Source organism: Doryrhamphus excisus, linkage group LG7 (assembly GCF_037039965.1).
Source record: "Doryrhamphus excisus strain RoL-2023G ecotype Guam linkage group LG7, RoL_Dexc_Guam_v1.1, whole genome shotgun sequence".
Classification (NCBI taxonomy): Eukaryota; Metazoa; Chordata; class Actinopteri; order Syngnathiformes; family Syngnathidae; genus Doryrhamphus; species Doryrhamphus excisus.
Genome location: NC_136363.1, coordinates 21,869,012 through 21,884,310, shown reverse-complemented (window position 1 = coordinate 21,884,310; position 15,299 = coordinate 21,869,012). Strand labels below are relative to the sequence as shown.

Here is a 15,299-nt window from a genome sequence, read left to right as displayed (position 1 = left end):
CCTAAACGATTTCTCTTATTATACACATTATACTAATTTGATCAAATAAAATGAATTCCTCCTCTGTAAGTAAAAATGAAATGTTGCATCTTTATGTGACACCATGTTACGACATTTGTAATTAAATATTTGACCACTTGTGCTATATATATACATATATACAAACATATATATACACATACACACACAAAGTAATTTCTGTTTGATGTTTGAGCAGCTGAGTCCCTCTCCTTCACCATCATCATCTTTCCATCAATACCAAGTGAGTGTGCAGCAGCAGTAGCAGCTCAGGGACTCTCCCTCATTAATAATGAATGCAAGTGTGTGTGTGTGTGTGTGAGAGAGAGAGAGAGAGAGAGAGAGAGAGACATGAAAAAAACACTGATGTTACACACTTCCTTTCAAACATGAAATTCTTTTATTTAGCACTAAATCATGTTGTCAATCTTTTATATATAGTTCTATCATCTGTATCAATGGAGTGTTAAAAGTTTCTATAATAGACCTTTTTTCTCTTATTAAATGTACATAAATTCTTCAGAATAATTTGTGGAATGATCGGTAAAGTTGCGAGCAAACAAACAAAGACATAGAAGTTATTATTATTATTATTCATCAATGACGTCTTTTAGTCCAACACAACAGTCTTGTCACTATTTATTATGGATTGATTGATGGAATCTTATTGGCGTTTTTTGGAGCTACTACACTGGCCTTGACGTCGTATTGCTCTGTGGTTTTTTTTTTTTTTTTTGCTGCGTTTACAACACAACGCTAACGCTAATGTTACTACTTACATCCAAAGAAAACTTCTCAAGGGTTTCAGGAAAGGAGCACAACGTTGTAGAAAAAAAAAACCTCAGCATCTGTGCCACGCATGACCTAACCCTGAAAGCAGATACTCTAAAAGAGATTTCACACCAAAGTCTTGCTAGATAAACTCTTTCGGTGGGCTGATGTTTGATGTCTTAACATGCTAACCCTTGTCCAAGCTGCTAATGTCAACAGTTAGGCACAGCTCACCACTGTTAGCTGCTAAAATGATAGCGTTATCATTTGGTGTAAGCTAACATTTTGTATTTATACACTGGCTCATCTGAATGTGAGCATAAGCACAGCTTATGTTAGCAGCGAGCTGGATTGCTATGCTTCACCTGGTAGATTAGCACTGCTAGTTAGCAAGTTAGCATAAGCTAACACTTTGGCGTTTGTGCTCATTTCCTGAAAAGTGTTAAGAAGCGACATCATGCAGGTCGACATCCATCCACAGGCTGGACGCTCACTTCCTTTCTGCCATCACAAACAAACAAAAAATCAGCTTGCAAGTGTGCAAGCTAGCTGCTAAAAGTCAAATACTGAGCCTTGCAAGTCATGTTGCAGGGGTCCACAATTTGGTGCAAAAAGCAAAATCTGGTGTGATGCGGCTTGCTTGCTTGTTTTCTTTTTCTTTTAGCGCCATACGGATGGTCGCGTTCAGCACGGTGTCTTTGAATGGACCCCAATGTTCCGCTCGATCTGCACTGGTGCCAGCGGTTACCCGCCATTATCACAGAGACCTCCATGAGCAAACGTTCCTGTTTGCCTGGAATACTTTTGGAATTCCTCAAAGTGTTGTAGTGGATTGTCCTGATGTGGCGATTGACCGATGCGCCAGGAAGGCAAACTTGAGGGCAAAGTGAATCCATCTTGTTCTACTTTGCAGTTTTTATTGATTTTGTTTTTCTTTTTTGTCCTTCTTTTCCAGAGTGTTGTTTTTGTTAGTCTTAAAGGGCCAACCACGTCAGCACGCTGGGCAGCGCCGCCAGTAATGCCCCCAGGCCCCCGGTCGCCCCCCACCTGGGGGCGCCGTTGCCCCCGCCGCACAGTTCAAACAAACTCCCGCGAAAATCCAAATTACGAGATTCCTTCTTGAGTTTCTCCCAAAGGTCGGTGGCGCCCTCCTGACAGTCGGCCAATGCTGTGCTGGCACAGGAGTGGAAGTCGTCCCAGTAGCTACACAAACACAACACAACCACTGTTAGCAACATTAATCAGACATCATCATCTATAATCTTAGCTAGTTAATCAAACCAGTTATTCTAAGCACTAGTTAGCCTTTGCTAGTTAGAATGTCAGGATCGCTCATCTTTTTATAGCTATCTAATTCTATCCACCTACAAATTTATCCATCCAAACATCTGTCTGCCTGCTAGTTAGCATGTCAAGATGGCGAGCTAGCTACCTTACTAATTGAAATTAGCTTGTTAGGCTATCACACTAGCTCGCTACCTTAACAGGTTCTCATGCTAGGTGGTCTACTGTATTTATCTATATAATAGCTAGCTACGTACATTATCAGTCATCTTATGTAGCCATCCACTGTTTGCTAGTGAGCCAACTTATCTATCTCAATTAGCTATGTGACTCGTAATTTGCTGGTTGGCTCGTCGAGCTAGCTAGTCTATGTATGGCTAGCTACCTTATCGCGATGCCGAGACTTCTAGTGAGTGCAACTAGTTAGCATTTACCTAGCTGAGCGTGAGAAACAAGGTGATGACTTTGAACATAAGTCTGGAGTTCCCCACACTCCATGTTTCTATTCACCGTGCATGCAGAATCTTCCAGCCTCCTTTTTCTAGCTTGTGCACTTTGCTCATCTTCTGCTCAGGCTCCGCCCAGCGCGGGCCACTCCGTCAGCTCAGTGAAGCGTGCACGTGGGGTCTAATCCAATCTTCCAATCTGCTCTTTTATTGATGTTGACCTGCTGAACCCAGCGTGTCCGCACTACGTCTCCTACCAATTAACACACGTACGTGTGTATGTGTGAGAGAGGAGACGTATTAAGTAGGCCCACCTGCCACGCCCCCTCACTGCTGTGATGGAGCTGTCACTGAATTAAACAATTGTGTGTGTGCATGCATGTGTGCGTGTGTGTGTGTGCCATCTGCTGCTGCGACAAGAACATGGCGGTAGTCTCTCAGTCTTAATTGTCGTTAATAAAATGCATGTTACAAACTCCACCTTCCAAAATGTCCAATTATATTTTATGTATCGTAAAAAACATGCTGTTATTTTCTTTTATATGGAAAAGTGGCAGTAGCACTTTTTCCCCCACAAGAGGTGGAAGTGGGCGTGTCTCGAAGCTAGAAGGAAGAGCCTCCACTCCTCGGTCACTAGAGTCAGTCATATATTCCCATAAAGGGTTGTGGTCTCAAATGCGTGTGTGTGTGTGTCGTACGTGCAGATCCTGTGCAGGTTCTGCTGCTCGTCCAGGTCTTGAGGGTAGTTGGCCATGTTGTCTCCAAGTTGCAGCAGACAGTCCGAGAACCCTTTGAAGACTGCGTCGCAGTGGGCGGAGCTTACCAGCACCGAGTGCAGCAGCCACACTGGCGGGGACAAATAAAAGAATAAAAATACAACACGCGTCAAAACGTGTACACTGGCATGAACCGCTGTGGCTGTAGGCAACCTCCTATTGCAGCTTATTGGTGTTGTATCAATATGAATTAGGGCTGTAAAAAATAGCACAGTAACTCATTGAGTTCACTAATTACATTGTATCCATACGGTACATATAATTGTGTCCTGTCGTTTATCTTTTTGTTCATAAAATACAGTAAAAATTGACACATCACATACAGTTGTGCACTCCAAATTATTATTAACAAAATTGTTACATCTGAGTTTTCACCTCTCTCCAATTAATACATGCCCTCTCTGCTGCGATAATTGAAGCATTTACGCTATCTACATGTGATGAGTAACGCCTTTACATTCAAATAATCAATTTCCGCAGTCACTGCAGGAGTATCAAGCTGTAGAAAATGTGCAAGTGAGCACCTCCTTGCGTATACTGTATAAACAATCTATGACAGTGTGGCAGAGAGCTCCTGTTAAATAGAATTGATCTATGATCGGCCTCTCACTCCTGTGCATTTTTGATGATCAAAAGGCCAATTCTGGCTTCTGCAAGCAGTAAAAGTCAGCGCCGTAATGTGCACCGATGCGTAAAATAATATTTATGATTAAACAATGTCCATTTATGACTTAAAGACGTGGAGATCAATACACACCTACTCTCGCCAGAAGGCCTTAAAACTAACAAAAAAAGGCCTATGCTTGTGTTTAACATATGCATTTAGTCAAATGTGTCAGACTTAATGGCTCCTTTAAGCAATAGAAGCAGAATGGCGTGCACTACTTGGCTGCAACCAGCAGAGGCGCTGTTCATTGAGTCTCGTGTCTAAAGAGAACAATATGAAACAATGGATTGGGAATTTTCTCAATGAATCGATCAGGAAAATGTGACTTGTATGCACATCCATATGTTATCAAACATATTGTTGTTCATATACATCTAATTATTATTGTTATTGATGATTAGGATTATCATTAATTATATGAAGCCATGTCCACAAATCACCATCTTGCATGATATGCTTTACATCATCAGCCATCAGAATTTAGCGTCCCTTGTGCTTGTAATAGTTTGATATTATAGACTTATGATATACTAATATTTTCATTTAATTTAAATGACAATTGCATATTTAATCTTTTTTGTTTAAATTCCATGTTTTGACCAAAAAAAGCATCACTTATCTGTCATATCTGTTTTTCATTTTAGTTTTAAAAGACAAACATTTTCCCGTAAATGGGTATTTGATGTAAAGACTGAATGAATGACGTCATGTAGAAGTCAAGCTGCAGTATATGAACACCAGCATGTTCACGCCCCCACCAACCCCCACGCACGTTTTTTTTTTACTCCCCATCTGATACATAATTTATCACATAAATTATAAATTTTATTTGCAGCACATTTCAGTCATTTTTTTTGACTGGTCGATAATATAAAACAAAAACAACTGTCTTCTTTTTTTTATTTGACATTAGTGGCCATTCCCTTTATATATCCTTCCTCAACAAAACTCGTTTTTGCATGTTTAAAAAAAGCCAACACTTTGTTACAGTGTTGGTTTTTGTTCACTTGGGTTTTAATTGTGTGCTGTGGTTATCAACATCTTTAGTTTTGATGTAATTCAAATTCATTCTTGTTTTTTTTTTTAATTATCAAATTCAACTCACATTTTTGGATGGTTCACACCTCTCTATTGCACGCACACACGCACGTGTACACGCACACTTTCCTGCAGTGCAGAAGCAGCGTGTGAGCGTGCGACACACCCACAAACACATACACACACACACACACACGACAAAAAGGTGACCAAAATTATTCTACTCAAAATGAAAAAGGCCGGAAGAAATATTTCGTTTGTTTCAAACGAAATAACAACAAGGACAGAACAAAATGTCAATCACGCTAGTTTAACTCCTCATAATAACGGCCAGAAAATGTGCCCAATTGTTAAAAGAAAAAGACACGAATTGCTTGCTGAGTGCACGATGCAGAAGCATGGCAAAGACAAAATACTAATATATATATGTATTATGTATGTGTATATATATCTACACGTGCACGACCGTCCACACGCACACAGGAGCGTTATGCAATGAACAAGAACGACGATGATTTTACACGTATTAGACGTAGCCCGGGTCGTGAGTGTATACACGCGCGCGCGTGCACACACACTTTTCACTTGCATCTATTTTTGTATCGCGCGTGAGAGGGGGAGCGCTCGTGCACGGCTGCAAATGACATCATCGTTTTTCGATGCACCCTTTTCTCTATTTATGCGTCTTTCATAAATAATAAAAGTGAATTATTGCGTTATTAATAATATTACTAATAATATCATTATAATTGGGGTTGGTGTGGCCTCGGTGTTGCGCGCGCACACAGTAGCAAAATGTCACTTTGGCACAAATGAAGTGCGGGAAGGAGGAAGAGGGGGATGGTGGGGGGTGGGGATCCCCCTTGTTGGCACACACATGCGCGCGGGCGCGCACAAACACGCGCACACACATACACACAGCTAATGTAAACCAGTGAAAATAAAACAAAATCATGTCATTTACATCATCTAATTCTCATTTTTCTTTTTTTGGAGAAACAAATTCAGAATGGCCTCTTTGCCTCCAAGGTAAAAAAAACTACAATGTAGAATGATTAATAATAATAATAATAGTAATAATCATAACTAGAATAATAAGAGATAAAATGCATTTTTTATTGAGCACTCACCAAAGTGAAGCGCCAGCACCAGGACGAGGCTTCCTCCTCCCATCCTCGGTGGACTCACGCAGCAGCAGTCGAGCAGCAGCAGCCGCAGCCGCAGAAGAGGCACGCGTGCATTCCACGCAAAGACAAGCAAGTAGGTAAGTACATCCACGAGCGCGCGCGTCCGCCACCTCCTGCACCTGCTCTGTGCATGGCGGGAAAAGAAAGATAAAGAGAGAGAGAGAGAGAATGAGAAAGAAAGAGACTCCTCCTCCTCTTCCTCCTCCTCATCGTCATTGGAGTGTTTCCTGCTTCCTTCATTCACCTCTCCAACACTTTTTTATAACATACACAGCAAGTCTGCTTCATTAAAAGCCGCTTCAACCATACACTAATAAAGTATTTATATTTAAGGTTTTTATTAATAATGCATCATCACTACACTGACGGTTATCGTGATTTTTACTACTATTATTATGATGACATGCAGGTTGTCATTAAACAAAAATTTAAAGCTCAATCAATGCATTTAAATAATGTCCCGTTCAAAATCTGGCCTGGGGGGCACAGCAGCCCACAGCACCCTTTTTATTGGCCCATAGTAAACAAAAAAATGTAACACATCAGAACAATTGAACAAGCACAAAGATGAGATAGGTATTTTTTTTTCTTTCAATGTATTTAAGTACTTAGCATATTATGCTAAAAAAACAAAGCAATAAAACAAAGCACATCATTAAGTAGACAAAAGGTAAATAAAGCAGCATTGGAATGCATAAAATTATTTGATTTAAACCATGGAGCTGCTGAAATTGCATGCTTTTCTTTGCATGCGTTTTCACTATATTTACAATAATAAGAGAATAAACATGAGTGGGTAGAGACAATGACAAATCCACGCCTCCCATACAGATTACACATGAACACAAATATATCTATCAAGATACAGGGAACACAAATGCATTGTCATGTAATAGTGACACCCCCTGAAAATACTTTGGAAGACATGTTAGCATATATGTAATGCATGCCATGTTTTCCAATTTTGCTCAAATATGACATGTGCTTGTCAGTGGGCCTAAAGGTGTGTACCAGACTTCCTGGTGAGTGGGATGAACACCCTCAAGATACACAAAGCACACTGCGCTGTGAGAGACATTTGAAGTCAATCCAACTTTTGGGACAATAAAGTTGATTTTGATGCTTTTATTCCAGTGCTGTCAATTAATGTGATTATTTAGTGACAATTGTTTGACTTTGATTTTGACCTTCCAATCTATCTTGTGCATCATTTGATGCCCTCACCAGTGACCTCTGCTGTCTGACAACAGGCAATGCAACAAAGGCCTTTTGCATTGAACTTTAGACCTTGAGCTTATGCTACAAAACTCTACTCTCTACTCTAAACGTGTAAACAAGCACACTTTTTCAGAGAAAAATGTTTCTGTTTTTAGAAGGCAAAATAACAGAAAGATGCATTTCCCTCAGGTAAGCTATGGGACGGTGAGTATACAGGCACAATGGCAGAACATAATTATGATCATACCTATCAATGAAAATGATATACATTAGATACATATTTCTGCAGAAATAAAAACAACTATGCATAATGTATGCCTACGAAATCGTACAAATAACTAATATCATTGTAATGTGAACATTTTCATCTTACTGCAGATCCACCACCTTACAAACTTGATCTGCTTTTAACTCTGTTGTTATTGTTTCATAAGGTTAAAGGTCATGCACGGGCCTCAAACCAACGACCTTGCAGCATTTGGAAAGAGTAGAAAACCGATGACGTATTAGCCCGAATTATTTAATGAGGAGAGCAGGCTTGACCGTGTGCGTGCGTTTACCTTGACTGCCAGTCTCTGTCGCCCTCTAGTGGCAGCTCAGAGGCAGGAAGAGCATCTGGAAAGAGGAGGAAACGCACGTTAAACAATGCGATGGTCATTATGAAAAAATGTTGACTATAAAAACGCTGACGTTTGTCATGTGATATTTTCTCATCTTTTCATAAACTTTTTGGAAGGGCCTTTTGTTCATTTTAATGGGCCTGAGGGAGTCGCTTGTGACATTTAGATAATATGGCTACTGTGCTCCCTGCAGCCATCATCATCATCATCATGCTGTTCGAGGTTAAAAAAATGTTGTACGAGGTTGCAAGTTACATCTTTTTCTGCAAACTCAGCCTAAAATTGGGTTGTGTTTGTCTTGACCTTGCACTTCCTCTTCGTATGTCAAGCTGACCGTTCGTCATCTGTATCTTCTGGTCAAATGCATTATGTCTCATACCCAGTGTGCATAAATGGCTACTGATAAAAGCCCTACTGAACAACAGCAGTAATGTAGGTCAATGCAAAATGTTAATACAAGCTCTAAGCCCTCCCGTGTCCAGGTCTGTATATAACAAATAACCACAATATTCTAACAATGGAAACAACCCAAAAAGTACGTGTGTGAAACTAATTTTAAAAAATAGATGGCATTACACAATTTAAACTTGGACACCATGCTGCCAAATGATGAAATGCTGATGATGAAAAAGTTACTGTTTTCCATTTGAATAAGATGTACAAATAAGTTTAAAACAAAAACCATTCACGTACGCTCATTCATGACATCAACATAATGACCTGTTGACATCGTACTTTACTAAAAATGTGTCGCCTATTTATTTAGTTCAAGTCGTTTAACACGACCGGTTTGCACTACGGGTGTTTTATGTACTGGACTTTCCGAAATGTATTAAAACCCGTGAAAACAAAAGAAAAACAAAGCAGGGTCACTTACCGCCAAAACCTACGACGCGTACACACCTGAAACCGACTGACAACAATACCTCACAAGATTGGTTCCGCCCCCCTTCCTTCCCTTATGAAAAAGTCAACGCAGTTTCGGTGTATTACTGCACCCTGTAGTTGTAAATTGTCATGGCCGTCACTATCAATAAATGAGGGTAATTTTCTACATTTTTAGATGTCACTTCCTGAAATATTTGCCCAAAACAGAGTTTTTTAAGTGTATTCTTTTAGTGTGTAAAAAACACTTGAGCATTGTGGATCTTCTGATTGAATGGGCTTACGTGCCTCATATGTAGCATCACAAGAACTCATTGCTACAATGTGTTTATGTTTATTTGGAAGGGGCTGTGCATTAAGAACCAATATAATAAATGGCAGCGAATATGCCAAAGATAGCACAGTGCTAATTTCATTTGTAGTCCTCGGACATTGGAGCCTAAACAGTAAATTTTACTATTTTTCTCTTTTTTGCCTTTCACACAGGCACTCTACCACCACTGTTAAGGCTTTATACTACTTTAATATGGAGCAGGAAAATGGCTGTGTCACCTGAAATGGAAGAATGATTCCAATGAGGTTCGTGGTGACCTGGTGTGGAGCTGGCAAACAGGAAGTTGACCCCTACAGCAGCAGGCGTGTGAGGGTCACCTCAGCTCTACAGGGTCAAGGTCAGAGGAAGTCAGTATTTCGCAAAACAATAACAAACGTTGTGATACAAATAAATGCATTCAATATGTTGATGTTATATCCTGATGAACTTTTATTCTAGAAGGAACTAATTAGGGCTCACTGACATGGGGCAGGCTGCTCTGAGACGTGATGCAAGCTGCAGCCTGCTGGCCAATGAGGAAGTGATTTGTGTATTTAAAGCGTTTTGAAGTCAGATGTGGGCATCACACAAACGCATCTCCATCAGAGCGGTAAGCACTTTGAGCTTTTATTCTGCATGTTATATTTTAAAAATGTCAATTTAAGTTAATCATATCATTAATTGTAATTGTAATTGTCTTTGTCTCGCTTGCAACAGATTGTCTTTTGACCTTTGACCATCATGGACACAGGACGCTACAATGTCAAGGTCGGAGTTTATTCCAAATGTAACTTCAATGAAAGTGTGTCTCAACTTTTTGTCTTTGTCCCACCTTTTAGCCACCTGCCACTAACCTGCTGCATGTCGAGGACGAGTTCCCCGAATATGAGCCTTTTGAATTCACGGATGACTCGGTTGACGAGGACCTCGGGGATGACGCGGTGGCGGTACCGCGCCAATACGGTTCCGGGAGAGGTGAGCTCACCAATGAGGGTTTGTGGTGTTCGGTGTGTCCAACTATTATGTTTCTCTCCAGAGGCGCTGTCTGTGTTGGACATCGACATGTGCCAGCAAAAGAACATGCCGGTCCACCGCACCAACTACTACGACATCCAGAACCTGGTGGTCCGTCGGGGAGACCAGTTTGTCATCCGTGTCACCTTTAATCGACCTTTGACCAATGAAGACAGATTCATGCTGGAGTTCCTCATTGGTAGGTCTGAGGTTAGTTTTTTTGTTCCCGTCTTCTCACTTAAACTCTCTCTGCAGGTTCCAAACCGGCACCCAATAAGGCCACCCAAGTGGTAGTGGACTTCACCTCCCGCAAGCAGGGTCGCTGGCAGGGTAATATCGTGGAGAATCAAGGTTCGTCTGTCATGTTTGGAATCACCTCGGCTCCCAATGCCATTGTGGGGAGGTACCGCCTGTATGCAAGAATAGTGACAAGACGTGGTCTGAAGCGCAGCAAAAGGAACCCCGCCACCGACCTTTATGTGCTCTTCAATGCCTGGTGTAAGGGTGAGAGCTCTGATGCCACGACTCTGACGCCCTTTGGTGACGGCAGGCTTGGTTTTTGGTTATTTGATTTGCTTTGACCTTGGAAAAAAATGCTTCTGTCCGCAGAGGATATCGTGTATTATCCTGATGAAGATGGAAGACAGGAGTATGTCATGAACGAATACGGTATCATCTACCAGGGTTCCAAGGACACGATGATTGCCCGCAGATGGGTGTATGGACAGGTGTGCATGCTGCGTATGTACAAGGGTGATGATCACCAGCTAACATTGTGCCCTTCCTGTCCTGCTGCAGTTTGACCGTGGCATCTTGGACGCCTGCATCTACCTCCTGGACGCATGCCGCATGCCCATCAGCAGCCGCGGCGACGCTATCAAACTGGTCCGGAAGGGTTCTGCCGTGGTAAGCGCCATCCACTCGCTGTGGCTAGCTTTCAGCTACATCTATGGGTGTCATGTTCATGCTTCTGATTCATGTTTGATTTCTGACTTTTTCCAGATAAACTCCCAGGATGATGACGGCGTGCTGGTGGGCAACTGGAGTGATGACTTTTCAGGAGGCACGGCCCCCACGCTGTGGACCGGCAGCGTGAAGATCCTACTGCAGTATGCCAACACGGGCGTGCCAGTGAGCTACGCCCAGTGCTGGGTGTATGCTGGAGTCTTCAACACCTGTAAGATCTAGTGTAGTTTCCAGAGGAATACCGGGGACGTGCTGTGACTGACCAATGCAACAACTGTCTCGCTTGCAGTTCTGCGCGCTTTGGGCATCCCGACCAGAGTCATCACCAACTTCAGCTCGGCTCACGACAACACGGGCAACCTGAAGATTGAACTCATCTTCAAGCCGGATGGCTCACCCGACGAACGGCACACAAATGACTCCATCTGGTTGGTCAAGACACAATAGCACGGATGCTGACATCTGGCATTGCTGTGGTCATTGCCATGGTAACAGGAGTGCCCTGTGCAGGAACTACCACTGCTGGAACGAGGTCTTCATGCAACGCCCTGACCTTGGCGCAGCACTGGGAGGCTGGCAGGTGGTAGACTCCACACCACAGGAGACTAGCGATGGTAGGACAGGTGCACACGTGCATAGGTGTGGTGACAGAGAAGTGAAGTAGGTGTGTGTATGCAGGACTCTACCGCTGCGGGCCAGCCTCGGTCATCGCCATCAAGGACGGTCTGGTGGGATACCCGTTTGACGGCCCCTTCATTTACGCTGAGGTCAGCAATGAAGACTCGCTGAGCTACTTCCACACTCGGGTAGTAAAGTCCGTGTGCGCCCTCTGCAGGTAAACAGCGATGTGGTCTTCTTAGAGCGGGACCGTTACGGGAACATGACCACCATGGGAGTGGACACCACTCTCGTGGGACAAGCCATCTATACCAAGCATGTTCTCAGCAACAATGCCAGAGACATCACTCACCAGTACAAGTACCCTGAAGGTGACACTGAGCCCCCATAGCATCCTAAATCATAGCTCATCTCAAAAAACTCAAACGTCATGTGTGCAGGAAGTCGTGAGGACACCATGTCTCTTGCGAAGGCGGAGAGCCACGGCTTAGAGAGAGATGAGCCGACTCCAAAAACAAAGATTACCGCCACCCTCTTAGTTGACCAGGTGTGATGTCTTGTGCCCTACCGAGAATCCGGTCATGTTTTGACCTTTGGCCTCCTTGCCTCTGCAGGTTCAACTAGGAGAGGACGTGAACATTGTGGTGGAGTTCAAGAACCACGGGGACACTCCTGAAACAATCAAGGCAATGCTTTCATGCACGGTCGTCTTCTACACCGGCGTCCTGTCCAATCGTTTTAAACAAGAGTCGCTTAGTGCGACAGTGGAGCCTCACCAAAGTGAGTCCGTCCTCAGCCAAGTCCTCATGGGGCAGAAGTCGCGCTCCAGAGCTAAGTTTCTGTTTGTGCTGCAGCGGCGCGCCAGGTTGTGACAACCACCGCTCAGGAATATGTGAAACATTTGGGCTTTCAGCGTTACCTCAGCTTCAACCTGAGCGGCCGCACTGAAACTGAGAACGTAAGCGCCCTCAAAGTGATCTACCTGGCCACACCATCCCTCCAGCTCGAGGTACACCATCAGAACGTTTCCGGTTTCCTCCGAAAGGTCCTTTGAGCTCTTGTGATCCATTTTACAATTGATTTTTGTCTTTCGTACCCTCACAGGTGAGCGGGCCTCATGAGGTTGGCGAGGAAATGTTCGTCACGGTCAGCTTCACCAACCCTTTTGACTACCCTCTGCTTGACATTTACGTGGCCTTGGAGGGCCCTCGGGCGCTGCCGTACAGGACTCGCTTCTACAAGTAAGCACATAGATGAGCATGGTTCTGCGTGAATGTGTCCGTATTGATGATGTACGTGTCTTTCAGGACCCTTGAACCACAAGGTTCCTTTTCCTGGAAGGTCTCCTTCATGCCCCAGGTGGTAGGAAAGCGCACCCTGGTGGCCGTGATGTACTGCAGCAACCTGTGTGAGGTAAAGGGAGCACTTTAGTGATGACACACACATCATCTCAACACGTGACTGACAGGAGTGTGGAAAACCTAAAAATATTTTCTTGTCTCCTTGCAGATTTGGGGCACTGTTGAGTTCAATATTGGGAACAATTAGCCTCATCCAATCAATTAAGCCTCCATGTGAAGGGGCGGAGCCACCAGGCCCCACATAATGATTTAAAGACTTGATTTCTCACATAAATCAATGCTTCTGCTTTTTTATGACCGAACAAGTAATGGATTTTTCTTTTAAATTAGCCAAGGACTCAAGGGTCAAAGGCCACATTATAGTAAAAGAAATAATGAATCACAATGATTATCAAATAATTACATTTTGATTTTTTAAGACATCCAAACAAGTGAATGACAATGCTCATTTGATGTATACATGAATGTGACAAATTAACTTTTTTTTCCTCTCTTGAATAATTTTATTTGTTGTACTAATGCAATAATCAACAATAAAGCAAAGTAAAAACACTTCAAGTGTCTGTTAATATGACCATTGACCACACAAGTCACCTCTTGAAGTGTTGACGTGCTTTACCACGCGATGGCGACAAAACCCCCGAGTGTCTACTAGACAGATTACCGTTTATGCACAACAAAGCTCAACTCAATTTAACTTCATGTCATTTTCGTTAATATGTTGTTTTAATGGTTGCTGTTTTTTAATCGTCCTTTTGTTTTTGTTGTTGGGTTTTGTTTTGGGGTTTTTTGCATCAAAACTATTCACTCTCACTACCTTGCCACTCGGGGTAGGCAAGGTGTTACCGTGGCACTAGTAAATAATATATCTCCATCACAAAACTGGTCGGTCTAGAAAGCATACCCACTAGTGTGATAAACTTGTGGTGACTTATCGTTTGTTAAAAAAGGTTCTACTGGATTGAAGTCGCCCCCAGTGGCTGCACATGTCACTGCATGTGGTCCTCGGAAGTCGAACAAAAGATGAGTCCAATAGAAGTTGCCCTGGAGCGTCTGACGCCCCCTAGTGGCTTGAGTGGAGTTGAGAGGAGGACATTTTGGCTGCTTATGAGTTCATGTTGTAAACAGCACGTTGAGGTATTCGTGGGCTGGGGGGGGGTCAACAGGTCAAAGAGATGCTGTGACGTACTGTTCCTTTAAGGAGAGCATGGTGCTTGCTGCCAGGCCTCAGGCCGCAAGGCAAACAACTGTTACCTACAAATCATCCGTCACTATTGGAAACCGGTTTTTCACCCCCTCCTTGCTCCCCTCCCCCCTCTGCACATGTCTGAGCTGCATCTTCCCGCTCTGTGCGGAGGAAGAGGTCATCGAGCCGTGCAGCTGGTTTATGCGTTTTTTTTCCGCCTTGCCTCCTGCCGACAGGTGTCGCTGTCATGGGACCCACAGCGCTCCAATGAAAGCTTGAACAATAACAACCGAATGTCGGGAAACTTCCTGCTCACATCGCCACCTCCTCCGCGCAACTTGAAGGATGCCTCCTCCTCCTCGTCGTCCTGTGCTGAATGGATGAATCCACCCTATTGTCGCTGATGGCAACAGCTCCATGGTGACTGTCCAATAAATAACATCACACTTTCTTGTGCGGCAGGAGACACAACTTCTTGCTTGCCATCCTCACCGTGCACAGGCCTACATTTAGAATCTCGTTCCGAATTGGCTTTATTAGGTGCTTCAAGAAGGTATACATTCATCACGCTTCATTTTTGGACACCAGGCTAAACCACAAAATAAGTGGTACAGGCGAAGGGGGGCAAAAGTCAAGAAATGATCACTGTTCAACAAGCGGCCTTGGTCATTCAGAGAACTCTCCAGCGTTAGCATTTGAGCTACGTAGGCCTACAAAACAGGAACTAAATGCTCCAGCTGAGACAATGGCAATAATGTTGAAAAGTCAATTCAAAGTTGCTGTTGTGATGGAGGAGCGGATGAGCTGGACATGTGACCTGACTGCGCTCGTTGCCTCTCCTTTGAATGTAAAAGTCCAGGTGAAAAGGACTGATTAGATTAGTGACGTCACATGGCTCATTGTCAATGGAATTGGAATTGTCACAAAACAA

At 43.3% G+C, this 15,299-nt stretch overlaps 2 protein-coding genes across 2 annotated transcripts; one reads left to right on the top strand and one right to left on the bottom strand.

Moving 5' to 3' along the window:
- Nucleotides 1-675: 675 nt before the first annotated feature.
- On the bottom strand, nt 676-9,225 carry nrn1a (neuritin 1a). The gene is made up of 6 exons (XM_078791724.1): nt 9,195-9,225; nt 8,903-8,983; nt 7,966-8,020; nt 6,131-6,306; nt 3,218-3,365; nt 676-1,992 (listed from the first exon to the last, which is right to left on the bottom strand). Exons 1-6 carry the CDS (start codon nt 9,223-9,225, stop codon nt 1,764-1,766), a joined length of 720 nt encoding a protein of 239 aa, XP_078647850.1. The 3' UTR covers nt 676-1,763.
- A 739-nt stretch (nt 9,226-9,964) lies between these two features.
- Nucleotides 9,965-14,772, top strand: LOC131109152 (coagulation factor XIII A chain-like). Its single transcript, XM_078791723.1, has 17 exons — nt 9,965-9,991; nt 10,063-10,198; nt 10,260-10,436; nt 10,493-10,741; nt 10,847-10,965; nt 11,036-11,143; nt 11,240-11,414; nt 11,493-11,631; nt 11,714-11,817; nt 11,882-11,970; nt 12,039-12,192; nt 12,262-12,368; nt 12,436-12,601; nt 12,676-12,830; nt 12,926-13,062; nt 13,129-13,234; nt 14,605-14,772. The coding sequence occupies exons 1-17, from the start codon at nt 9,965-9,967 to the stop codon at nt 14,770-14,772; spliced, it is 2,316 nt and encodes a 771-aa protein (XP_078647849.1).
- Nucleotides 14,773-15,299: the final 527 nt, after the last annotated feature.

Coding starts and splice junctions, on each gene's coding strand:
- nrn1a (XM_078791724.1), bottom strand. CDS start 9,225: ATGAGTTCTTGTGATGCTACATATGAGGCAC. Junction 8,021..8,902: donor ACGCGTCGTAGGTTTTGGCG/GTAAGTGACCCT, acceptor TCCTCTTTCCAG/ATGCTCTTCCTGCCTCTGAG. Junction 6,307..7,965: donor GACAGAGACTGGCAGTCAAG/GTAAACGCACGC, acceptor TGCACAGAGCAG/GTGCAGGAGGTGGCGGACGC.
- LOC131109152 (XM_078791723.1), top strand. CDS start 9,965: ATGGACACAGGACGCTACAATGTCAAG. Junction 10,199..10,259: donor CCAATACGGTTCCGGGAGAG/GTGAGCTCACCA, acceptor GTTTCTCTCCAG/AGGCGCTGTCTGTGTTGGAC. Junction 11,632..11,713: donor CACACAAATGACTCCATCTG/GTTGGTCAAGAC, acceptor TGCCCTGTGCAG/GAACTACCACTGCTGGAACG.